Source organism: Lynx rufus, unplaced genomic scaffold (genome assembly GCF_022079265.1).
Source record: "Lynx rufus isolate CCGP_SWC_20201006 ecotype Redwood Valley unplaced genomic scaffold, mLynRuf1.p SCAF_2, whole genome shotgun sequence".
NCBI lineage: Eukaryota > Metazoa > Chordata > Mammalia > Carnivora > Felidae > Lynx > Lynx rufus.
In genome coordinates, this window is record NW_025814834.1 from 168,135,674 (window position 1) to 168,163,609 (window position 27,936).

The 27,936-nt window shown below is 38.5% G+C and overlaps 1 protein-coding gene across 1 annotated transcript in view; it reads right to left on the bottom strand.

Annotated features, from left to right (window-relative positions):
• PDE4B (phosphodiesterase 4B) overlaps window positions 1–27,936 on the bottom strand; it is a 437,163-nt gene that overhangs the window by 402,985 nt on the left and 6,242 nt on the right. The window contains exon 2 of the mRNA XM_047084729.1: window positions 27,293–27,531. Within this exon, the coding sequence (XP_046940685.1) occupies window positions 27,293–27,531 (239 nt within the window). The remainder of the gene's footprint in view (window positions 1–27,292; window positions 27,532–27,936) is intronic.

Below are 27,936 nucleotides of genomic sequence, written 5' to 3' on the forward strand. Positions count from 1 at the left end.
CTATCCTTCTCAAGCTATTCCAAGAAATAGAGAGGGAAGGAAAACTTCCAGACTCATTCTATGAAGCCAGTATTACTTTGATTCCTAAACCAGACAGAGACCCAGTAAAAAAAGAGAACTACAGGCCAATATCCCTGATGAATATGGATGCAAACATTCTCAATAAGATACTAGCAAATCGAATTCAACAGCATATAAAAAGAATTATTCACCATGATCAAGTGGGATTCATTCCTGGGATGCAGGGCTGGTTCAACATTCGCAAATCAATCAACGTGATACATCACATTAACAAAAGAAAAGAGAAGAACCATATGATCCTGTCAATCGATGCAGAAAAGGCCTTTGACAAAATCTAGCACCCTTTCTTAATAAAAACCCTTGAGAAAGTCAGGATACAAGGAACATACTTAAACATCATAAAAGCCATTTATGAAAAGCCCACAGCTAACATCATCCTCAATGGGGAAAAACTGAGAGCTTGTTCCCTGAGATCAGGAACACGACAGAGATGCCCACTCTCACCGCTGTTGTTTAACATAGTGTTGGAAGTTCTAGCATCAGCAATCAGACAACAAAAGGAAATCAAAGGCATCCAAATTGGCAAAGACGAAGTCAAGCTTTCGCTTTTTGCAGATGACATGATATTATACATGGACAACCCGATAGACTCCGCCAAAAGTCTGCTAGAACTGACACATGAATTCAGCAAAGTTGCAGGATACAAAATCAATGTACAGAAATCAGTTGCATTCTTATACACTAACAATGAAGCCACAGAAAGACAAACAAAGAAACTGATCCCATTCACAATTGCACCAAGAAGCATAAAATACCTAGGAATAAATCTAACCAAAGATGTAAAAGATCTGTATGCTGAAAACTATAGAAAGCTTATGAAGGTAATTGAAGAAGATATAAAGAAATGGAAAGACATTCCCTGCTCATGGATTGGAAGAATAAATATTGTCAAAATGTCAATACTACCCAAAGCTATCTACACATTCAATGCAATCCCAATCAAAATTGCACCAGCATTCTTCTCGAAACTAGAACAAGCAATTCTAAAATTCATATGGAAACACAAAAGGCCCTGAATAGCCAAAGTAATTTTGAAGAAGAAGACCAAAGCAGGAGGCATCACAATCCCAGACTTTAGCCTCTACTACAAAGCTGTAATCATCAAGACAGCATGGTATTGGCACAAAAACAGACACACAGACCAATGGAATAGAATAGAAACCCCAGAACTAGACCCACAAACGTATGGCCAACTCATCTTTGACAAAGCAGGAAAGAACATCCAATGGAAAAAAGACAGTCTCTTTAAAAAATGGTGCTGGGGCACCTGGGTGGCTCAGTTGGTTAAGCAGCTGACTTCAGCTCAGGTCATGATCTCACGGTCCGTGAGTTCGAGCCCCGTGTCGGGCTCTGTGCTGACAGCTCAGAGCCTGGAGCCTGTTTCAGATTCTGCGTCTCCCTCTCTCTGACCTTCCCCTGTTCATGCTCTGTCTCTCCCTGTCTCAAAAATAAATAAAACATTAAAAAAAAATTAAAAAATGGTGCTGGGAGAACTGGACAGCAACATGCAGAAGGTTGAAACTAGACCACTTTCTCACACCATTCACAAAAATAAACTCAAAATGGATAAAGGACCTGAATGTGAGACAGGAAACTATCAAAACCCTAGAGGAGAAAGCAGGAAAAGACCTCTCTGACCTCAGCCGTAGCAATCTCTTACTCGACACATCCCCAAAGGCAAGGGAATTAAAAGCAAAAATGAATTACTGGGACCTTATGAAGATTAAAAGCTTCTGCACAGCAAAGGAAACAACCAACAAAACTAAAAGGCAACCAACAGAATGGGAAAAGATATTTGCAAATGACATATCGGACAAAGGGCTAGTATCTAAAATCTATAAAGAGCTCACCAAACTCCACACCCGAAAAACAAATAACCCAGTGAAGAAATGGGCAGAAAACATGAATAGACACTTCTCTAAAGAAGACATCCGGATGGCCAACAGGCACATGAAAAGATGCTCAACGTCGCTCCTTATCAGGGAAATACAAATCAAAACCACACTCAGGTATCATCTCACGCCAGTCAGAGTGGCCAAAATGAACAAATCAGGAGACTATAGATGCTGGAGAGGATGTGGAGAAACGGGAACCCTCTTGCACTGTTGGTGGGAATGCAAACTGGTGCAGCCACTCTGGAAAACAGTGTAGAGGTTCCTCAGAAAATTAAAAATAGACCTACCCTATGACCCAGCAATAGCACTGCTAGGAATTTACCCAAGGGATATAGGAGTACTGATGCATAGGGGCACGTGTACCCCAATGTTTATAGCAGCACTCTCAACAATAGCCAAATTATGGAAAGAGCCTAAATGTCCATCAACTGATGAATGGATAAAGAAATTGTGGTTTATATACACAATGGAGTACTACATGGAAATGAGAAAGAACGAAATATGGCCCTTTGTAGCAACGTGGATAGAACTGGAGAGTGTGATGCTAAGTGAAATAAGCCATACAGAGAAAGACAGATACCATATGGTTTCACTCTTATGTGGATCCTGAGAAACTTAACAGAAGACCATGGGGGAGGGGAAGGAAAAAAAAAAAAGAGGTTAGAGTGGGAGAGAGCCAAAGCATAAGAGACTCTTAAAAACTGAGAACAAACTGAGGGTTGATGGGGGGGTGGGAGGGAGGGGAGGGTGGGTGATGGGCAATGAGGGCACCTTTTGGGATGAGCACTGGGTGTTGTATGGAAACCAATTGGACAATAAATTTCATATATTGAAAAAAAAATTAAAAAGAAAAAAAGAAAATAGTCCTAAATGGCAAATTTCAAAAATTTTGAAAAATTGCTCAAAATTAGTAGTTATGTAAGTTCATTTGTAGTTAGTAAACGCAAATTAAACCCACAATGTGATACCATTACTTACCAACTAGATGGGCAAAGATAAAGAAGTCTGACACTATTAAGGGTCAGATAGTGTACAAATAGGAACTTCTTTACACCACTGGTAGGTGTGTACCTTTTCAGCCACTTTGAAAAATTATTTGGTGTTTCCTATTCCTAGTAAGTTGGATGTGTGCATACCCTCTAAGCCAGTACTGCCACCAATGCATTTCTCCTAGAGAAAATCTTCCACAAATGCACCAGGGAGACATTACCATAGCATTCACAGCAACAGAAACAAAAGTAGCAAGTTTAATTCAAGCTCCATTCATTTTATCTAATTTATTGTTCAGGTAATCACAAATATTTTACTGAAGTCTCTATGTCACTGTTAAGTCACCAGAGAATCACACAGGAGGAAATCTGCAGAAACTCAAGAACTACAATCTATATATCTTTCTACATCTACATCTAAAGGAGCATTTCTATGTGATGTGATACTCTGTGTGTATATGTGTGTCTCTGCAGACATATATGTGTGTGTTTTAAGTAAAATGGCTCTGAGAATATGGAGGAAGGAAGGACAGAGTGAACAGTGAACGATTCTGCTTGAAAAGGAGGAGGGTTGGTGGAAAATCTTGAGAGAGAAAACAAACAGTAAGGTGCTATCGTTGCTAGTTAAACCTACACCTTTTGTTTCCTGAATTAAAACCATTTGCCCAAGAAACTAAAAATACTGCTCTTTAAAATGTGCTGACTTAAATATTCTCAGGCCTTAAAATATACCCTGGTAGTCAGAATGAAACTTTGGCAATTACAGCTGCTCTCTGAGACCCGCTACACATCGTTTAGAAGTACTGCTTCAGGTTAAATATCAGGAAGAAATTGCTGACAGTACGGAACAGCCCATATCTGAATCAACTGTTGAAGAAAACTGTGGAATCATCTCAGGATTCCTCTTAAAATATCCCAGCAGCTAATCACTCTGGAACCTAAAGACATATGAGTGACTTCTGAATGTCATGCCCATAACTTATGATTCTATATTTGCTGAATTCAAATGGTGGTAGATTTCTTTTTTAAAATCAATAACTTTCTTATTGTTCTATTTAATTTAGTTAAAAATTATTTGTTTTTTAACTAAAAAATTATTAACTAAATAATTTAACTAAAATTATTTGTTTTTTAACAGGAGTAAGATACTCCCTGTCCTCAAAGGCCAATAGGAAACTAGCATATAATCCAATGGATGACTAAACCATTGCTATTTGTAACAGGACAATTACGTTTATAAAGTTCAAAGGATATGGAGAGGCCTCCCCTAAAGAAGCAAAATATGAACTGGTTTTGAATGACAAAAGGTATGTTAGTTAAGATACTACACAATTAAATAAGAGAAGGAAGTACAAATACTACTCTTAAGGAAACAGCCTGGAGTACCAGAATGAGCTTTGTGAGAAGCCCACCTGGACTTGAATCCTCAGTCTCACTGTTATTAATACAAGCTTGAGCAACTTACTTAATTTCTTCAATACGTGTGTGCGTGTGTGTGTGTGTGTGTGTGTGTGTGTGTGTGTTTGCGTCAGCCTGCATAGAAGCACCATGTGGCTCATTACGTCATTCTGCAGTAATGGATTCTGAGTTTGTTGCTATCATCAATTTTTGCAGGCAATAGGAAGAAGGCTCATTTTTGTGGGTAGAGAATAGAATATCCCCTAAAAGGGTGGATGTTCCCCCACCAAGTACCATGCTTCACTTTAAAGGGTATTTCATAAACACTATGGCCCAGAGACGCACTTCCCTACATTTCTTGTCCTAGTCCTCAAGATAAAAGGTCATCGTGTCTTTGGGCAACTGGGTGGCTCAGTCGGTTAAGCATCCGACTTCAGCTCAGGTCATGTTCTTGCAGCTCGTGAGGTCGAGCCCTGCGTTGGGCTCTGTGCTGTCAGCTCAGAGCCTGGAGCCTGCTTTGGATTCTGTGCCTCCTTCTCTCTCTACCCCTTGTCCTCTCTCTCTCTCTCTCTCTCTCTCTCTCTCTCTCTCTCACACACACACACACACGCACACACACACACACACTCTCTCTCTCTCTCTCTCTCTCTCTCTCTCAAAAATAAATAAACATTAAAAAAAAAAGTCATTGTGTCTTAATACTTAAAGGTTTACAGGCTGTGACTGACATTGAGACAGACATAGCTTCAGAGTATGGGGAAGGATTTAGGTTAAAAATAAAAAAGACAAATCACTTAAATATATCCTCTCATACAGAATGAATGCATAGAGTCTCTTATAATAGATCATTTTCCAGCCCCGCCAAACATCCATTTTCTTATATCCCTCTGTGTTGCGGCTCACGATTCTCAGGGTACCCACAACTGGTACAATATTTTCAATAGCTGCACATGGAAACTATGGAATATTTTGCAATATTAAACAATCTGTATTAACAATAAGTGTGTATATATGGAAACCTAGATATAAAAGCATTAAGTGTGATACAGATTTTTTTTTACATGGCAACTAGATAGACACTGAACTCAAGATTTTTAACCTTTGTTTCCATAAAATATTTAATAAAATTCTCAAAAATATTAAATATATTTTCACTTTAAGTAATTTGAAATATTACTGAAGATAGGTCTATGCTACCAGTACTAAATAATTGACAAGACAAAAGTTTTCAAATCAGAATTTTGGTCAGAATTCCAGAAGCATTCTTTGTGCCCCAGACAGCTAGCACATGGTTTGAATCTGTTACTAGAAGACACAGTCACACTGGGGTGTTAATGACGACTGTCTATAAACAATTCAAATATTCAAATAACACACAAAACTGTACAGGTTGGCTCAAAATAAAATATCTTAATAAGACATATCAAATTTATCCTGAAAACCACTCTTGGCACATGTTGGGAATTCCAATTAAATGCTATTTTAAAAAGAAAACTTCATTTAAACATGATAAAGGATGCATACGAAGAAATCAGCAAAACAACAGAATACCCTCAAATAGGAACACATCATGATATTTGGTGAAATTGTAATTAACTTTAAGTTTAGAATAATCCATCTTTATTTAGTATGAATTGTTGCTTGCTAGCAACAATCTAGCAAGAGCTTTAACCAGAACACAAACACAGATATAGGTTTGGCCATTTCGTCTTTAAAAGAATAAAAAGCATTTTTAAATTTCTTAAAAAAAATTTTCCAAATTAAAATAAACTGTATGTGAAACATCCAACAAAGTAGTATGCCAATAAAATACTAAAATATTAGAAAAAGAAAATAAAAATACAACAAATATATAACATATGTAACATATAACAATGAAGGAGAAGATTTGTGTACAAATAAGCCTAAGATTATATTCTGGCCACACTAGGTATTCCTATCATTTTAATTGGAGTGAAAGGTTTGAACAAGTTATGCATCATACTTCTGTTTTTTACAATTTCTTTTAATATCCCAGGATTGAAAAGATTAGAAAGAAAAGAATTTAAGTAAAACTCTATGCATCTAGAAATTGCTTTATCAATGTCAGAAACCACATCCATATAAGAAAGCACATCCATTAAATTAAATATTTGGATTTTTTTCACAAGATGATAATAGTTTATCATATGTTATCTCCTTAAAAATGTATAAACATAATACATAGTTAATAGTTTTTTTTCTAAATCTAAGTATTCTTTAAGAGTTTTAATGACAATTCAGTTGCTATTGCCCCATAGAGACAAATTCCTCCAAACTGTAAGATAACTTACAAGAACTCAAGAAAGGTGGCCTAAGTTAGCAATCCTGTCTATGAAAAACAAGTTCTCTGAACAATGTTATACATAATTATACTGAAACAAGAAAAATAAATGAAATGGAATAAAAATAATTAAGGAAGGATATCTCCATTTTATCATTCATTTAAATATTACTGGATCATTCACAGAACATTCACTGTGAAAATAATCATTAAATTCAATCATCATTGATATTTTGCCAATCTGCAGTCTTATAAATGCATACGTGCATATTTTTTTTTATTTCACAGTTACAAAGGCAGAAGGGTTATTGTTTCTTTAATGTTGCTATAAAAATTATCACAAACTTATGGGCTTAAAACAACACAAATGTATTACCTGAACAATTCAGAAGTTCAGAAGTCCAAAATGGGTCAGCCAGGCTGCATTCTATCTGAAGATTCCAGAAGAGAATCTATGTCCTTGCTTTTTCTCTCATCTACTGGCTGCCTGCATGCCTCGCTCCTGGTACTGAACCACTCCAACTTCTTCTGCTTGTTGTCACATCTCCTCGGACTCTACTGCCTCCCTCTCACAAGGACCCTAGGACCCTTGTGATTACATTTGACCAGATTATCCAGGATAATCTCCCTATCTCAAAGTCTTTAACTTAATCACATCTGCAAAGTCCCTTTACCATGTAAGGTAACATATTCACAGGTTCCAGGGATTGTGGGGGCTGTTATCCTGCCTATACAGAGGATAAAACATTTTTTAGCTTGCTCTGTAAATTATAACTATAAATATATGTTGTGTGGGCCTTTTAATTTGTACTCTTGCTCCAAGCCCTGTAAATGGTGGGGATGGGCCTGATGTTTCCCAAAAGCAATAGCCTGGATAATAGGAGGGTGCTGAGACCGTGAAATCGAATTTGGACTATAGGACTCAGACCAGGAAGATAGAATCTCTGCATTTCTTTTGGCCTAGACTCCAAGGACCCTAGACAGGCTTAGGGGTGCTTCTGAATTCCAAGGGTAAAAACGTTCCATGCCCTGTGGAAGTGGGCTGAGAGCTCATTGCTGAGATCCATTGCAAATGGGGCCGGGGTACTGATGATGAGTAAGCAAAATATAATTTATTACCATTTATTGAATGCCTTGTATGGGTCTTTGGGTTAGCAAAGCAGGTGCTTTGCTAACTGCTTTCCCTTCATCATCTCACTTAATTTTTACAACAGCTTTAAAAGGTAGGTATTATTATTATCATTTAACAGATGTAGAGCCTTAATACCAACATGATTAAGTAACAAGCTGGATTCAAAGTCTAGTTTGACTATAAAACTAGTGCTTTTAACCACTATAACACATTTCCATATTTTATGAATCATTGTATCTAATTATATTTTACTCTAGAAATTCATTTTCCTTTTATTATGGACAAACCATTCGGAAAGTTAGTTTAAGTGTTCCAAATGTGCCATGGCAATTAAGGATTTATTAGGCTTGAGTGTTAAATGGGGGACCACTCTCTGAGGCCAGAAAAAGGGTATCAAAGGTGATTAGTAAGAGACTCCCTCAGAGAGTGAGACTCTCCAACTTCAGCAGGCCTCAGAATTACCAGAAAGGTTTATTAAAACATAGATTGTGGGCCTCATACCCAGAGTTGCTAATTTAACAGGACTGAGTTGGAGCCAATAATTTTCATTTTAACAAACTCTTTAGGGACACTAATACCCTAGCTTGGCAACCACACTTTGAGGACGGTGTCCTAAGGAAAGGAGTTCCCTTGAGGAAGGAGAATCCCAGTAGACAAGAGGGGAGCCCACAGGTTTCTGTCATATTTTTCCCCACAAGGAGATGCACCCTCTGTTGCCAAATCTTGGAATATCAGAATTTGTTTCCTACAGAGGGGATTCAAAGAATTATGGGTAAGATTTTGATACCTAAGGAGGAGAAAATAAAAAGGGAATTGCAACAAGTGGGAGGAAGGATCTCAGACTAGAACACGGGATTTACGTATGGGGTGAAATATGATACAACATGAAGGAAACTTTAGTGCAGACTTTGGAGGGGCTAATTTAAAGCAACCATAATACCTGATTTTTAGGTGGATTTTCAGTGTTCAAAGGACTATAGACTGCATCACCATTTTTCTGGTGTTTATGAAGCACAGGCTACTTATTCCAGTGTTCTCAGAGCTTTGGGGGAATAAAGAAGAACAGGATGGTCCTAATCATATCTTGCTTTTTGTCAACTGGGAAGACAATGACTTATTTCCAGACCCTTCAAGAACACTGAAGCCCAGGGGCGCCTGGGTGGCGCAGTCGGTTAAGCGTCCGACTTCAGCCAGGTCACGATCTCGCAGTCTGTGAGTTGGAGCCCCGCGTCAGGCTCTGGGCTGATGGCTCGGAGCCTGGAGCCTGTTTCCGATTCTGTGTCTCCCTCTCTCTCTGCCCCTCCCCCGTTCATGCTCTGTCTCTCTCTGTCCCAAAAATAAATAAACGTTGAAAAAAAAAATTTTTTTAAATAAAAAAAAAAGAACACTGAAGCCCTGAGCTCAAATTATACTTTTCTTTTCTTTTTTCTTTTCTTTTATATTTTCTTTTCTCTTTTCTTTCTTTTCTTTTCTTTCTTTCTTTCTTTCTTTCTTTCTTTCTTTCTTTCTTTCTTTCTTTTCCTGGAAAAAAACATAAATTCCCAAACTCATACTAAAAAAATAGGAAATTAAAATATCATTCTCAGTCATTGGTATCCGACTTTTGGATTATCCTTTTCCTCTTTTCCTTCTTAACTTTTTGTCCCCTTTTCAGAAATAGTGTATACTAGTATAGGCACATTTTCACTTGCACATGGAAAGCAAAAAGGCCACTCCAAATGGGAAAATGTATCTGAAAGAACTTATTCTCATAATCTCTCACTCCAATCATTATATAGTAAAAATAAAGGTAAAAAGGGGAGAGAAAAATTGATGAAATAAACCAAGGTCACAGTGGGAAATAATATTCCCAATTTCAGTTCTGTTTCTAAGAGTTGACAGCAGACCAGGAAGGGAGATCTCATTTGCAAGAGGGTCCCTAGTCAAAGCTGGTGAATTAAAACACTTGGGTTTTATAATCAGTGGGGGTTGAGTATAATTACACTTAAAATAAGGGAAAATAAATACAACCTTCCTACCCAAGCCTACAGCAGATTTCCAGACAGTTTAAAGAAATACATTTTTGACCTTGGATGTAGAATAACTCAACAAATTTGCTGATCATTGCAGTTTATGATAGCTCTACATTGTTGTGGTGGATGCTCTTGATGTCTGCCCATATCCTCTCCTTTGGCTGGTATATCCCTGTCCCATTTGTCATGATTGTTGGAGATTACAATACAGAGTATTGCCCTGGATCAAGTGCAAGCACCTTGCTTGAGAGGCTACACCTCTTCCCACCCCCAACTGGGGTTTAGTTGGCTAATGATCTGCTGGCATGGAATACAAAGGGCCACCTGCTTGACCCAATATGAGACTAGCTTTGTCACATCATTTGTGCCCTAGAGTATCTTGTGGGATCAGATTGCAGCTAGTCTCTACTGAGATTACATTCATGCTTGCCATTTTCTCCCTGTCCTATTCTGTTTCCCTCACTTCCCTTCTCCTGAGAGCACATTCCCAATAAGTCACTTAAACAAGAATCCTTATCTCAGACTTGTTCCAAGGAACCCAATCTAAGACAGTTGACACCAGAAGTGTTCCCAGGGACAGGACTTAATTGTTAGCAGAGCCTCAGGAAAGGTTGAATCCCAGCCTAGGCAAGTCTCTTGCACAAACTCAGAGCCTTAAAAGGAAAGGAATGGGACCCTAACACTTGGAAGGAGTTATCTGTATAGACACAGTTAAACTTCTCAAATATTGAGTCCTCAAATTCTGAGTTCTATGGGTCTGACGAAATGGCCAGCCCCCCTCCCCCTTATCAGAAGATAGAACTAGATACACACACACATGCTTGAAATTCTACAAAGGCCTCGCAAGTGCCCTAGAAGGTATTCCTTGTCCTTTTCATGATTTATACTACCACCTCTCTTGGCTCATAATTAGAGTCAAATCTCAGCATAACCTGATTCAGAAAGTGCTGAGCCAGCTGAAGCAAAAGAAACAGACTATGCCTAAAAAGGTCCCAAGCTGGATATGCTACCATCAGGAAACAGGAATAGTTCCTGGTTGCTAGGTCAAGAGGAAACAGGATATAAAGATGGATTAGGGAGAGTTGTCAATATGGTGGTGATACAAGATTTCATACCCTAGAAAAGGTCCTGGTGCCAGTTGTAATAGGCTGTTGGAATGGCCCTGAATACTTGAAAAAAGCGAAGGCCTATATTAAACAAAATAGAGAAGCCACAATTGCTGTATCAAGGTATGGAGGAAGGGTTTCAAAGCTCAGAGAAGCATGCATAAGGTCCACTCTAGAAGATAAAGAACCCTGTGGCTGACCATGTTCCTTGGGGAGGAACAGAAGACACTCCCTATATCAAGGCAGAGAGGTTTGAAACACATCACATCATTCAATAGACTGGAAATAGCGACAGGAGATACAAGTTAGTACTGCATTCCCTAATAGCACTGGGGATGACAGAATCCTAGAATAGCAGAGGTCAGGTGGCAGCATATACCCCTTAGAAAGAAGGTGGACAGAATTACTAGAAACCGTTACAAGTTCAGAATGAGTCAGCAACACCTGACCCACAGAAATTTATGGAAATGGCTCATAAAACATTTCATCCCTAGCAGCAAGACAGGTAGGCAGTCAAAAAAGGTGTATACATATACATACACATATACATACATATACACACACATACTGCAATGGGGATCAAGAATGCATGAGCAAAAGTTTGAGGTCAGCCACCCCCAAAGAAGAGCTATGTTCATATGCCCAGTTCTCTGACCCAGAACATACGAGCTAAAGAAAAAAAAATCCCGTAACACCACAGATAGCTCTGTGGATTACTCAGGTCTTTCAAAACTATTGAATACAGATCGAACTGAGAGCCAAAGACCCCCAAATACCATCATGATCTTCCCATTAAGAGTAGAGGTATGTGGAAGTCAGCAAAGAAAATGAGTCCCAACCATGTCTTACAGTGGGTACTGATGGTCATTTCCCTGGTTTCCAAACATGGAATTGGAATGAATATACTTAGCAATTGGCAGAAATCTAACTTAATTCCCTGAATGTTGTTGTAGGAAGGCCATGAGGAAGATCCTAAAAGTATTCCTACCCTCCCTCCAGGAGGATAATATTTTTAAAAAAATATTTGTATCTGTATAATAATCTGTATTAGTTTCCTATGTCTGCTATAATAAAGTACCACAAACTGAGTGGTTTTAAACAGCAGAAATTTATTCTCTCAGATTTCTGAAGGCTAGAAGTCTGAAACCAAGATGTCAGTAGGGCTATTCTCCCTCCAAAGCCTCTAAGGGCTTCCAGGTACCCCAGCTCTGGCAGCCCCCAGGCGTTCCTTGGCTTGTGGCAAAATAACTCCAATCTCTGCCTTCTTCCATCTTCTCTCTACGTATCTTCCTGTGTATCTGTATCTGTGTCTAAATTTCCCTCTTCCTATAAAGATACCTGTCATATTAAATTAAGGGCCCACCCTCCTCAACTATGACCTCATCTTAACTAATTACATGTGCAATGACCCTATTTCAAAATAAGGTCACATTCACAGGTGCAAGAGATTAGGATTCAATACATCTTTTGGAGGATACAATTCAATCAATAACACCATCTCAAAGGCATGGCAAAAACCAGTGCCACCCTCAAAATCTTAAAGGATATAGGAGTGGTGGTGGTCCCAAATAGGGCCCTATTAAGATACTAGTCTTGTCCCTGTGGAAACTAAATAATCTACAGAAGATTATAATAGACTACCACAAGTTAACCAAGCGTTCACCTCAATTGCAGCTGCTTTACCAGATGTGGTATATTTATCAGAGCAGATTAATAATCTTGACTACTCGATATGTCACTATTGAACTGACAAATGTTTTCTTTTTCATTCTTATTAAGGAAGAAGAATGAAAAGAAGCTCACATTCACATGGACAGACAACAGTGCATTTACAGTCTTGCCCCAGGGCTATGTCAATTCTCTTGCTCTCTGTTATCATATTGTCAGAAGAACCTTCAGTCATCTGAACATTCTACAGATCATCACACTGGCCAACTATATTGATGATGTCATGTCAGTCATACCCAATGAGCAGGAAGTAGCAAGTGTGCTGGACATTCATGTTCCAGATGGAGACAAAACCCAGAAAGATTTAGGACCCTGCCACACAGGTAAAGTTTATAGGGGTCCAGTGTTCTAAGCATCCTAGAATATTCAAAAGTAAGACATAAGTTATTATTTTGCAACTCCTAACACTAAACAAGAATCAGAACGCTTGACAGTCTTCTTTAGGTCTGAGAGGCAGCATATAACAAACACACTTGAAAATACTGCTATAACCATTTGTCAGATGATTTAGAAAACTGTTAGCCTTGAGTGGAGCCCAGAGCAAGGAAAGGTTCTGCATAAGGTCCAGGATTATTGCTTGGTCCACATCATTCATAGTACTAGACTTACTTGTGTTGGCAAAATATATTATGTATAGTACATATTTGTAGGATTCTAGAGAAAGGCTATGACATCTGTGGTGGAAAAGTAAAAACTACTGACAATTCCTAGCATGACATTTGGCCTCAGTAAAAACAGGATCAAAACATTGGACCCCAAGTGATATTCAGTGGCCAGAGCCTCTATCACTGGTTGGATATGGTGATGTGCTAGAGACGGTTTATACCAGCACAGCTCTCCCCAAGTCCACATTCTGTGACATCATTTTGGCAGCTTGAAATCAGCCATGGTGGGAATATTTATACCACAAAGCAGCAACTGCTACAAACCAGGGTGGTATTTTTCAGAGATGATTATTTTGAACATTTCCCAGCATACCAGTGATGCTAACAGACCCAACAAATCATAAGGTCAGGTGACCCCAGCAGAAATCCACCATAATATGGATGTGACACAACTGGGATCAAATTTGAGTAGGTTCAGAGAGTGTAAGAGAACTGGACAAATATATGTCCCTAGTTCTCATGTCATCTGCCACTGCTGCAGCAATGCTTCTCCCTTATTTCATACCTATGTACTCATGGAGGGTTTTCTGTGACCTGTTGATGAGGAAGGGAAAAGTCTAATATTTATAGATGACTGGGGTCCAGTATGTGAGTGTAAGCGAAAATAAATTGCTTTTGCACTGCAGAGTAGTCCTGAAAAATAGCAATTAGGGAAAAAAAGAGAAGTGGCCTGGCATTGGGATATATGGTCTAATGACTTGGCTGACTGGTCAGGACCCTGGGACAAGCATGATTTGAAAACTAGGTATAAGAAGGTCTGAGTAAGATGCATGTGATGGGCTTATGGGAGTGGGCACCAAGCATGGAGACTGTCCTGTGGCATGTTCATGCCAACCAGAGAATCCACTGCAGAATAAACTTTACGAACATCAAGGATGACTTGGCCAGTAAATGTCAGCCAGTCTCTGTACTTGGCCGCCCTGAAGACTCATCAGTGGTACAGAGTAGCTAGAGTGGTAGAGATGGAGAATATGAATGGACCTAACAGCATAATGGACTCCACTTCTTGAAAGCTTATCTAGCAACTACTGCTCCTTAATATTGGGCCTGCCAGCAACAGAGAGCAATGCAGAGGTCATCCCTCAAGGAGACCAATCTGCCACTTGGTACCAAATTGATTACATAGGAAACTCTTCACTCAGGAAAAAGCTGTATTTAATCTAGTCATGTCAAACATACATCCTTGGTCTGGGCTTACCTTTCTCACCCACAAGATCTCAGCTAGCCCACTACCCAAGGATTCAAAGTGTATGAGGACCAAACTGGAATCACATATAATATCAACTTGGACTAAGGGATCACTTTACAGCAAAGGAGAAATGGTGGAGGGGAAATAACCGAGGGGTACACTGATCCTACTACCACCATAGCATCTAGGAGTTCCATTATAAAGGAATGTAATGGACTCAAAGTTGCAACTGAAGTGACATTGTGGAGAGACACCACTGTAAGATGAGACATTATCCTTTAGGATGAGGTATACACTTTAAACCAATCACAGTTACACGGTTATATAGCCTCAGGTAGGAGAATATATGTGTCAGGGAACCAAGTGTAGAAGTAGAAGTGGCCTTGTTCACCATTACTCTGACTTGTTTGGGGTATTTGTGCTTCCTATCTCCATTAGTTAACAATAGCTTTACATTATCTTGATGATTAGAGTCCATTAACCCTGTCAATATGGCAACTTCTTTTTTTTGCTTACTGGTCTACTGGCAAAAGGAAACCAAAGTGACCAGATAGCAGCTATAGCTTTAAGTATAGTAGTACTCTTAATGTGTTTCCTCGTAGGAGTGTCCCCCATTTTGGAACCTTGACCACTATATACATAGAGCCGAAAGTAGAGTAATGGGAAATCATCAATTCAAAACTCAGTTCACACTCCTTGCCCTTATTTTATTTGACTTATCTGCAGCATGAAAACCTTAACTGCTCAACTTTTCCTAACTCAGGTCTCCTTATTCCTGTATTGTGAGGGCTGCTCATGTTCCATTGTCTTCAATCATTCTTTGTCTTCCCCCTCCTTTCAGATGTGGTCCTTTTCTCATTCTAGAAACTCCTTTGGGGATTCCATTTCCCTATCTATAAAAAATTCAACTATCATTTTATCTCTCAAGACTTACAAATCTATATTTCTACACCTAATCTTGCTCTTGAGCTAGACTAATATTTTGCATTGCTTGACAATGCCCCAAAGGCATCATTTTTAAAAATAAATATATTCCTCCTATACTCTCAATCTTGGAAAATAATATGGAAACAAATATTTCAGAAATGAGTGATCCAATGAGTGACTGGAAGAGCATCAATAAAGGTAATAAAAAGTATCCTAGAACCATAATTTTTGACATCTGAAAAATCTTAGAACTTATTGGACCTTCACCTAAAAATGCACATACTCAAACAAAATATATCTGGAGGTTACTACTACCTAAATGGGGAACTCAAATTCCCCACATATTTTGGTTCCAAAATATATATTCAACCTGTAGTTAAGCAATACACATTCCATGATAATAACATGTTTGTTAAAGGAACTAGTTCTAGCCAAAATGCTCTAAATAAATACTGAGAAAGCTGACACACATCTAGAAGCTACAGGACAAGCCAAATTTGACCCTAATACAAAGAGTCATACTAAGGAAAAAGATGTATTGGCCTGTACTTGCTGCTTAAAAGGAATGTTGTTTCAGGATCAAGGAAAAAAGTGGCAAGTGGCCTGGACAAATAGCACAGCTTTATAAAAATGGATAAAAATTTAATAGATAGTTAACCTACTAGAGTACAAATATGGGAAGCAGCATGCATTCTGACCAAAGAGAGACTGTTAAGTATGTTCCTCTAAATGGAATCAGAAGTATCTAAAGGACTATGGCCTAGGGTATTGGTAGCAAAGTACAAGGAATACAATTCTTAAATGGAGAACATAGTTTGCTTAGGTGCTTACTAACTGCCAACTCCCTATGCATAACAAAAAGCAAACATATCCAAATAGTACAGTTAGTCAGAATTGGAAATGTATAACAATTAACTAGAATTTTACAGATTAAGGGAAATAGGTATCACTTAAACATAAGGTCTACTGGCAACCTTAATCAGTGCAATCTTATAGTATGAAACAGGCATATGATTATGCTGATAAGAGACTTGAAATCAGAACTTACTGAGATCTGACCCTTAAATTAATACTCCAATCCATGACAATTTGTTATATAGGCAAGGGATACTTTTGCTGGGAAGTTAATTCTAACTGACATTCTGTAATGATCTTAGCTTAATTCATAATGTAAATACTATTTGGTATAATAATGAAGTCATTAGTAAAAATAATTTGATTTTTTTTAAAGTATCATAACAAAAGATAGTCTCTTCAGCAAATGGTGTTGGGAAAACTGGACAGTGAAACAAAACCAAAAATGAACTATTGGGACCTCATCAAGATTAAAAAAAACCTTCTTCACAGTGAAGGAAACAATCAGCAAAACTAAAAGGCAACTGACAGATTGGGAGAAGATATTTGCAAATAACATATCAGATAAAGGGTTAGTATCCAAAATCTATAAAGAACTTATCAAACTCAACACCCCCCCAAAAAAATAATCCAGCGAGGAAATGGGCAAAAGACAGAATAGACACTTCTCCAAAGAAGACACTCAGATGGCTAACAAACACATGAAAAAATGCTCAACTTCGCTCATCATCAGGGAAATACAAATTAAAACCACAATGAGATACCACCTCGAACCAGTCAAAATGGTTAAAATTAACAACTCAGGCAACAACAGATGTTGGTGAGGATGCAGAGAAAGAGGATCTCTTTTGCGCTTCTCCTGGGAATGCAAACTGGTACAGCTACTCTGGAAAACAGTATGGAGGTTCCTCAAAAAATTAAAAATAGAACTACCCTGCAGCCCAGCAATTACTAGGTATATACCCAAGGGATACAGGTGTGCTGTTTTGAAGGGGCACACACACCTTAATGTTTATAGCAGCACTATCAACAATAGGCAAAATATGAAAAGAGCTCAAATGTCCATCGACAGATGAATGGATAAAGATGTGGTATATATATAAATGGAGTATTACTCAGCAACCAAGAAGAATGACATCTTGCCATTTGCAACAACGTGAATGGAACTAGAGGGTATTATGCTAAGCGAAATTAGTCAGAGAAAGACAAATGTCATATGACTTCATTCATATGTGGAATTTAAGATAAAAAACAGATGAACATAAGGAAAGGGAAACAAAAATAATACAAAAACAGGGAGGGGGGCTAAGTAGAAGAGACTCTTAAATACAGACAACAAACTGAGGGTTGCTGTAGGGGCTGTTGTGGGGGGATAGGCTAAATGGGTAAGGAGCATTAAGGAAGATGCTTGTTGAGGTGAGCACTGGGTTATATATAGGGGATGAATCACTGGAAACTACTGAAATCATTATTGCACTATATACTAACTTGGATATAAATTAAAAATAAACAAATAAGGAAAGAAAGAAAGAAAGAAAGAAAGAAAGAAAGAAAGAAAGAAAGAAAGAAAAACTATCATAACATTGATATCAATGATCAAGTATATTGGGAAATTAAATTAAAACTCCCAAATGTTGTTCTTCCAATGGAAACTGGTTGGCCAGAGGAGGAACTAGATTTACCTGACAACCAATTAATCTTTATATTAAATTAACCTATTGACACCTTACATGAAATTCATATTTTGGTGATGAAAAAAAGGAAAAGGGTTGATGAACATGCGCATGATTCCAAACATATCTGTGCTGGATATTTGGAAAACTGAACTATTTAAAGCAATATCTAGACCCTGTTGGATGAAACAAATAATTAATATCCTAGTATTTGTATTTTTTTAATGTTTATTTATTTTTGAGAGACAGCATGTGAGCAGGGGAGAGGCGGAGGGGGGTGGACAGAGGATCTGAAGCAGGATCGGTCCTGTCAGCACAGAGCCTGATGAGGAGCTTGAACTCTGAACTGTGAGATCATGACCTGAGCTGAAGTGGGATACTTAACCAACTGAGCCACCCAGGAGCCCCTAGTATTTGTATTTTTGCTTTTGTTGTTGTTCTGTAAATGGTGCAAAAGATTCAGGAAAAGGAATGATGATGAGCAGTGTATAATTAAGAAGGGGTACGTGTGTAACAAGAAGTTATATTACAGCTGAGCTGGAAGAGTTCCTTGCTTATGCCAGGGACAACTGGAAGCCAGGTACTGATTCTCGGTCAAAATAACAATGACTAGGTTAATGATATATAATGTACTATTTACAGTGTAACACTGCCCTGATGGCACCCAGGGCCAGCCTCTTTGATGGCTCACCATTGCTGTAATCAATTAAAGAGCCTGGTTCGGCTATGGGACCAGTGGCCCATAAGAGATCCCTTGGAAATTTTTGCCAGAATTCTCCTGAAATAAAACAGGTCATTTGATTTACCCCCTAAAAATCGTTCCCCAGGTGTTTCCAGTTTCAACAAATGGGGCACCACTGTTGACCCAGCTGCTCAAGCAAAAAGGACAGCATTGGGGCTTGACTCCTCCCTTTCCCAGACTTCGACATGCATTCCATAGCAAGCCCTCTCAGTCTCCTAAACAACACAAATTCTTTCACTTCTCTCCATCTACTCTGGCATCACCCTGTTCTGGATCACCTTTCTGCAACAGTCTCTGCTTCCACTACAATTCATTATTGTACCCATTACCTATATACCCATTTCCAAAACACCACATTTGGAAAGTCAGTTCATGTCACATTTTTGTTTAAAACATTGTAATAGCTTCCCATTGCTCTCAAAATACGATAAAGTTCCTTACTATTGCCCATAAATGTCCAGGCGATCTAGCTGCTCCCTGTCTCCCAAATCCCAGTCTTACTCTTCTTCCCCCTTGCCTTTTGTGCTCTAGCCACACTGGCCTCCTTTCTCCTATTCAAACACACTGGGCCCTTTCCCACCTCAGGGCATTTATATTTTTAGTCCTTCTGCCTATAAAGCACACACACACCCACACACACACACACCCACATACTTTTCGCAAATCGCCTGGTTTTTATCATTTGGGTATCAATCAAACATTGTCTCTTCTTAGTGGTCTTCCTAACTACCTCATCTAAAGTATCATTCCTTTGCTCAGTAGCTCACAGTTACTCTATCACATCACCCTGTTTGCTTCCTTCATCACGTGTTTTCAGTCTATAGTTTTCTGTTATTACAATCACTACTGTAATCAGCTTGTACTTCGACAGACTCATGTCTTTATTAATTAACCAATTTATTTGAGATAGGATTAATAAGTACAACAGATAGTAAGATGACATAATGAAGTACATCAGATGAGAAGAAGACATAGTGAAGAGATATTCAGCTGCCAGTCTCCCGTTCATCACACTGGCTGGCACACCCAAGTGTAAATTCCTTGCACAGGTGGGTCTCTCTTGTCTGAGGAGCAAGCGAATGACTAGCTTGGGCATTCTGTAAACCTCTTCCTTACATGCAAAGTATTTTGAATAATACTATTATTCAAATAATAGTATTTGGATGATACTATTATTAGAATAATAGTAGATACTAATAGAATAATATTTTGAATAATAATAAAGTATGTTAAGCTTAACAGATTCAGCTATATATAACTTATCTATTTTATTTATATTTTTATTATTTTTTTATATATTTTTTTAACGTTTATTTATTTTTGAGACAGAGAGAGACAGAGCATGAACAGGGGAGGGTCAGAGAGAGGGAGACACAGAATCCGAAACAGGCTCCAGGCTCCGAGCTGTCAGCACAGAGCCCGATGCGGGGCTCGAACTCATGGACGGCGAGATCATGACCTGAGCCGAAGTCGGCCGCTCAACCGCCTGAGCCACCCAGGCGCCCCTCTATTTTATTTATATTTTTAGATGACTGCTTTGTGGGATTCATGATCTGGGCATCCCCTTTATGCTTAACCTCAACTATAATCATCTGTCTCTCCCAGTATTACTTACAAAACAGGTTCAGCTACTATAGCAGACAGAAACCCAAAACCACAACAGAATTTTATTCTGCTTCACATTAGTCTGGTGTGGAAGCTTCCAGGAAGTTGTCACATGCTCAGGGCCCTTTTGTTTTGCTGCTCCATCAGCCCTGTGGTTTTACCTGGGCCACGCAGTACAAGAAATCCCACCACTGCATACCCATTCTGACCTAGTAGCAAAGGGGACAGTGGAAGGAGAAGGATGCCTCTTTATTTTAAGGGCATGTTCTGGCCAGAACCTAGGTTCTACCTAGACTAAGAGAAACCTGCAAGAAAGTCTGAAAGGTACAGTCTATTTCCTGGGTAGCCATGTGCTCGGTTATAACTCTGGACTTTTCTTACAGTTGGAGAGAAGGAAAAATGGATATTAGGGAGTTCTCTCTCACACACCCATTAGAATGCAAACTTCATAAAAATAGAATTTCTCTGCCCTTTTTCACCTTACATCCCACCTCCTAGAACAGTACCTAGTACATTTTGTCCTCCTCTTGTGGTAAGGTCCCTTCCCTAAGAAATGAAAACAAAAACAAAAACAAAAACAAAAAAAAACCCTCAAGGCAACCAGGCTATATGCATGCATGACAACATCCCTCATGACCTTGTAACATGAGACCACTTAATTAGACTGCATGTTTGTGTGTTACCATATACGGGACACAAAGAAATAGGAAATGTAAAAAAAAACTATGCCATGTGGCATTTGGGGCTCAGTTTGGTATGAACCCAACTGAGCTGTGCCGGCATGAATAAAGTTGCTTCCTGGAAAGAAAAGTCTGGATGTCATGATTCTCTGTGCGAGCATCCTGCTACACTCTGACCATTTTCCTTGCCTTTGTTCTGACTCAGCCATCATCACCATTCACTTGGACATAAGCAGTGTCCTTCTAAATTACTTTTCTGTCTCCATTCCAATCTATCTTCCACACCGCCATTGAAGTTAACTGTTGAAAATAGAAACATTCTTTTATTTCATTTCTGAAAGCCATTCAATAGCTTGCCAATATCCTCAGGATAATGGACCAGCAGAGCCTTCAAGGGCCTTGACAACCGCATCTCAGCACACTCACCCTGTTCTCCAGCCAAATAAAGCTGAATATAGTTCCTTCAACATCCCATCCTCTTTTGCACTTTTATGTCTCTACACACATACTGTTCAAACCAGAAAAAACAGCCATTCACTCTTCTCCATTCCCACAGTAAGTTGTACATACTACCTCTGACATTATTTTGTGATTTTTAAATTTACATCTTCCTCTATTATGAGGCTATAACCACTAAAGGGAAGGGCAGAGACCATGTCTTGTTTCTCTTTCAGTTCTTGACCATGAGTTAATCACAATACTTTTTTGTTTCTGTCTGAAATGACAACAAGTTTGAAGGAATAAAACACCATTACCTTGTATAAAACTAAGAAACCTGTTTTATCTGGGTACCTAGTATCCCCTGCTGGAAGCTGGGCTCCTTATGCCCAGGAGTTTATGGATATCAGGCTGAATAACACATAGGAATAACATCTAAGAAATAAAGTTTACTATTCACATAGTAAACAGCGAAAGAATTCCCCAAGGAGAAGATCTCAGGTTCTATCTAAAGAGAAACAAAGTTTAGAAGGAGGTGGAAAGTGATATAGCATTTTATTATGGTTAAGGGGGTGGTTCCATATTTTCTTCTCTTTCCTAGATGTGAGGCAAAGGGGAGAGGTAGGGAATTGAAAGCTGTCAGCCATCAAACTTCAAAATCAATTCTTTCTGTATTATGAAACCTTTTATTCCAACGATTATACTTTATTTGAAATCATTTTTGTTTTTGCTTTACCTTAAGAAATAATGCCCACCTCACAGGGTTGTTGTGGAATTAAATTTAAATAAAAGAGGAGATGGAAAGGACATTATATACTATGGTGTATCATAGTGAGCATACTATCTATTCTGTAAAGCCATACACCAATTATCATAATCCTAGAGACTAGATCCTAAGTACTTTCTACATAAAGCCTGCACTTCCTATATTCCAATATAATTTTGACCTGACTGATAAAATATATATGCAATGAAGTGTGGAGGGATGATGCTTGAGTTTGTATACCATTGTCCATTATCTCACATACCTGCCATGGGGACCCAAGGGAAGGGGGCTTTGTGTATTGCTGACATGTAGATTGCAGTGCTCAATGCACAAGTCACAAACACAGTTTCTGTAGTCAAAGTATTTGAGTGGGTGGTAAAACCTAGTGGGAGCTAAACAGATGTGTGTGTCGTCAATTTCCCATCCTCATACCACCTTTTGTTGAATCTATGGCATTTGCATGCAGCATCTGTGGGCATTTTGATCTCTAAAATGGGGCTTTAGGATCTATACTGGAGAAGCAGCTCAAAAATATAAAATATTTTTATTGAAAACCTCATCAGACTGTAAACTTGTGGCACAGAGTAGGAACAATAAAGCACATCCTGTGTTTCTGAGTCACCACCTCAGCAGACTGACCACTTTCCCCCTCTGTGATAACGAGAACACTTGAAATGGCTTCCAGCCCTCCACACAGCAACAGGGAAATGGCACCACTCTCCCCAGTGGAGGTAAAAGTTGGGACAGTGAACATTAAGGATATTACACCTAAGTTAATAGATTCCCAATAGAATCATCCTGTTCGCAACTGAAACATTTAGAGAAGCAAAGCACAGCCCTCAGGCAGACAGAGATGGGAGACAAGCAAACTGATATTTATAATCTTCTTTGAGAGCATGACAAAGGAGAAGCCAGGCCTTCTTAAGAAAAAGTGCGCCATGAGGAAAACCCTCAAACAAGAATCCTTGACTTTTTCATCTCGCAGCTTCTTCCTATCCAACTGAAAATTCACTTGACAATATTTCCATTGCATCATTAAGATATGAGCATTCTTTTTTCTTTTCTTTCTTTTTTTTTTTTGAGAGAGAGAGAGAGAGAGAACACAAACAAGCACATGCTAGCAAGGGGAGGGGCAGACGAAGAGAAAGAGAGAGAGAATCTTAACCAGTCTCCATGCCCAAGGTGGGGCTCAACGCAGCGCTTGATGTAGGGCTTGATCTCACAACTGTGAGATCATGACCTGAGCCAAAATCAAGAGTCAGACACTTAACTGACTGAGCCACCCAGGCACTCCAAGATGTGAGCATTCTTAAAGCAGTACTATTATCTAATACCTGGGAATTCAATTGCTCCACAGGTCAGTTGGCATGGCACAGAAAAAAGAAATACCACCAAATAAAAATTCATGCTTGGTGATCTGGAACTATGTATACCTTTGGTTGAAAGGAAAGTGGAAGGACCACTGCCCTTATATTCAGCAAATGACCTAACCTCCTACTTCACTGAGAAAATCTAGGCCAGAATTCTCAAAATGTGGACCCCAGGTCAGTTCCAGAAGTTTCATCTGGGAACTTGTTAGAACTATGTATTCTAAGCCCTATCCCAGACTCTCAGCTCTAGGTTGGGGTCCAGCAATCTGTTTTTCAATAAGCCTTCAAGGGGTTTCTGATGCACTCTAATATTTGATAAACATTGATGGTAGAGATCTTTGGAAAAGAAGTTCTCCTAATTCTCTTCTTGTAATTTCCAATATATTCATTCTTTTCTGCCTTGGATTTACACATTTAAAAAGAAGAGATTTCTAATCTTGTCTGAAACTCATCTTTCCCCCTGTACCTTCCTTAGTATATTCAATACCAACTTAGCCCATCTCTCTTATCTTCAATGTCTCCCATCTACTGGTTCCTTCCATTCAGCATAGGTAAGTCTCCACATTACAGCACTTCTCCTTCATTGAATCTTCTCCAATCAGCTTCCATTCTCTCTTTCCTCACTAATGAAAATATTGAGAGTAATATTTTATTGCTATCCTTTCTTCCTCGGCTCTAATTTATGATTTTTTAAAGTGTAAATCACACATGTTATCTTTAATTTTCATCACAACTCTGAAAACTAGGTATTATCTTTCCATTGTGTGTCCATTTGGGTTTCTGTGGGATGAAGAACCTTATCCAAAAGGTAATAGGATGCAAGTTCACTCAGTCGGACACAGGTCATTTATAATTTGTTCTTTCTCTATGGTAAATCAAACCACTGTCTTTATATTCCAGGCCTTTTGCCTGCAATGACGGCCAAGTTCTGTCATCGATGTGCTCTCTCCAAACAACAGCTAAATTTATATCAGGGTTTTTCTTTTTAACCTTATATACACTTGGCACTACCTTTCATTTGCATCACTCAAATTCCTTCACTGGCTTTAAAAATAAAATCTCTAACACATGGCCCCTTATCTATGGCACATTTAGCACAACAACCAGGAGCTCAAGAGAAGTTTCACCCAGTTGTAATTGTCAAAGCAATACCAGAGTAGGAGTCATGTCCTAGAGATCTTTTTTAAGTCTAGGTCAGGAGTCATCAAACTGACTCGCAAGCCAAATCTAGCCTGCTACCTGTTTGTATAAATTAAGTGTTACTGGAACACGGCTACATTTATTCATCATGCATTATCTATGGCTACTTTCACACTATAACAGTAGTGTTGAATAGTCATGAAAAAGACTGCAAGGCCCACAAAGCCAAAAATATTAGCTGACCTTTCACTGAAAGTTTTCTCACCCCTGGTTTAGACATGAGATTGATTGCATATTCTCAGTGCTCTAAGTGGTAAGTATAATTCTTTCCCACACATGGTCAGAGGCTGCATCCCTGACATCTGTGAACTTGCATCAAGTTGATGACAGTGATAGTTGGAGCTCGACTTCCTCACTTCTAATCAAAAGTCTTTCAATCAGATTCCTCAGCCAGCAATTCTACCAGTGTGCAACTATGCATGTTCCAGTGAAAGCATTTTTAAGGAATATATAGCAATGCTTTTATACCCACAGTTCAAAATAAATGTAGAGTCAATGACTGATACTCTCTCATATATTAAAAAGTATCCAGGTAATTGAAATGAAAGACATGTTAGGAATGAATTACTTAATATGTAGTGTTACTGATTGCACAACACAAACTCCCTGGATAATGGCTAAATCTTCCACTTCACTTTAAATTACTGGTACCCTGCATGAGGCTGCTGATAACTTAAGACATGGTTTCTAGCTTTCAAAAGGGTTTACTGGATAATATTCAAGGGGACAGAAACTAACATTTGTTGATAACCTAACATGTGCTTTTTACTAAGGTAGGTATCTTACAGAGGTTACTATATTTAATCCTCACAATAGCCTATGAGGTGAGTATTATTACTGTCGCTGTACAAACTAATACACTCAACTGACAGAGATAGACAATCATATCCCAAATGTCAGGCAGGATTTGATACTTCTATGGGAAGGACAATTCCACAACTTTCAAGGTGTCCTTGAGTTAGATAAACTCAAAATTTACAAGGTACCTTTTATCCAGATTGTTATCCTATAAAGTATGTCATCAACACCTGCCAAAACCAGATCCGTGCTGTGCCAGTCATCACCCCCTTAGGTGCTGGATTGTGAGGAATTTACTTCTGGGAAAGAGTCTGGGATGCTAGAAGGGGCAATCAGAGAACTCAGGAAAGCATACATTTACCAACTGGTATGAAAGCATTTCAAAATTGTAACAACTGGTACAACTGTACCAGTGCCAACTTGCTGAAAAATAAATCTGTGGAATTCTTTACAACTCCAAATCTGCAATTCTGCAGAAGCATAACCAAGACTAATTACATGAGCTATGCGATTGAGTAAGCGATCCGGGAGTGATATGCCCATTTTAGTTCTCAATGATTGGCTATGACAATTCTAATGTTAATTCAGCTCAACAGAGGATGGTAAGTCAGTGCTTCACAAATTTTTAACCCGTTTTCCCTATGGTATGTTACCATGCTTCTCTATCTATCACATACAGACTGTCTGACGAACCATTTCATGCCAGTAACTATAATGGCTGGAGTCCCAGTGATCTAATTCTTAGTGTATTTGAGAACCAGCAACTAACAAATGCCCTGCATTAGTCAATGGGTACATACTGGGCTACGCATCAGCACTATGGAAGCTCACCAAGTAACAAGGGTATATGGCACAGCATAAAAACCAGATTTTAATGATGCAATATTAGTCCTTCTCCTTGATAAATGATTTAAACACAAAGTACACCATATTTTTAAAATTTAAAATTACATAAAATATAGAGAAAACACTTTTCATTGTAATGATAAAACCCCATGTTATGTAAGCAGGCCATTCTTGGAAAATATTTGAAAATTATGTAGAGGAAAAAATGAAAAAAAACAAAATGCTAATTATTAAATGTATGATGAAACACACAACTGAAGCAGCATCACCATGCAATTTTAACCACAATTATAAGATTATATGTACTTGATTAACTTTTCAGCCCTAGATTCAGATAGCCTCATTTACAAATAGAGACTCTGCAAAATAGCCCAAGCATCTCTCAGAGTATAATTTTCATTCCTCTTTTGATTTATAATGAAGTGTTCTATTTCATACATAATCACAAACTGAGGTTAGTAAAATGGTATAAGAATAAAAAGAAACTAGGAATAATTATATGTAGAGCAGAGCATAAAAATATCTCCTGTCATATATACATACATAATTCCCTTAGGTACTCTGATACGATTTTGCTTTTCTAAATGGAAACATATTGATGCACACTGAATAGTTATTTAAAAAAACTGATCATAGGCAGTAATTTTGTTTTCCCTTGACATTAATAAAAATGTTATCTCATTCCTCCCTCGATAGGCTCCTTCCAATCTTAACAGGTTGAAAATCTCTCCACTGTGTAAAGGGCCTCATCTTGCTACCCAAAGGAAAACAAATTCTCAAAACGTCAACAGCCTCAGTTACTTCACAAATACCCAACATTTTAATAGCAGGAGATTATGTTGGAATAATCAGAAAATAAAACTTAGAACTGACATTTAATTTTGAGACTACTCACCCCTCCTGGCTTACAGTTGTAATAGCGATGCTTGGGAGTGTCGTCAAAGGTAGCGTGGTAGGTCTGGAAATGCCATCTCCCTCGGGAGTCCTTGCCCTCTCACTCTGTCTTTGGGACAGGGGCGGTAACTGTAAGTTTCCTGAGCAACACCTTCTCCCTCTCCAGAGGTCGATCCCAAGTGTGTTACTAGAAGAACTGTAGGATTTACTCAAGCTACATTCAAGATAATCTTTCACATTCTGAAGGAACCACAGGGAGAGAAAAAAGAAGAAAAAGAGAATGAAATTCAAATGTCTAAAATGATGCACAGTGGAGTGAAATAAGAACCTAAATGATCGAGCTGTCACTCATAAAGTCCTGGTTCGTGATCTCACAATCAGAATCTAACACTCACATTAAAAGCTTAAGAGAAAACAAGAAGTGGGCAGGCTGGCTAACTTTCAACTTTTGGAATAAACTATCAGTTGCACATTCTTGGTGATTTTTAGGACAGTAGGTAATATTTACCAGTTATAGCATGTGGATCAGAGGGCTTTCTATCTTCTTTCTCTCTCTTAAATTTTTATTTCTTTTTTCCTTTCTTTCTCATTTTATTTTAGCTTGCTAAAATGAAAACCTATCATTGAATATATATTGGAAATCAA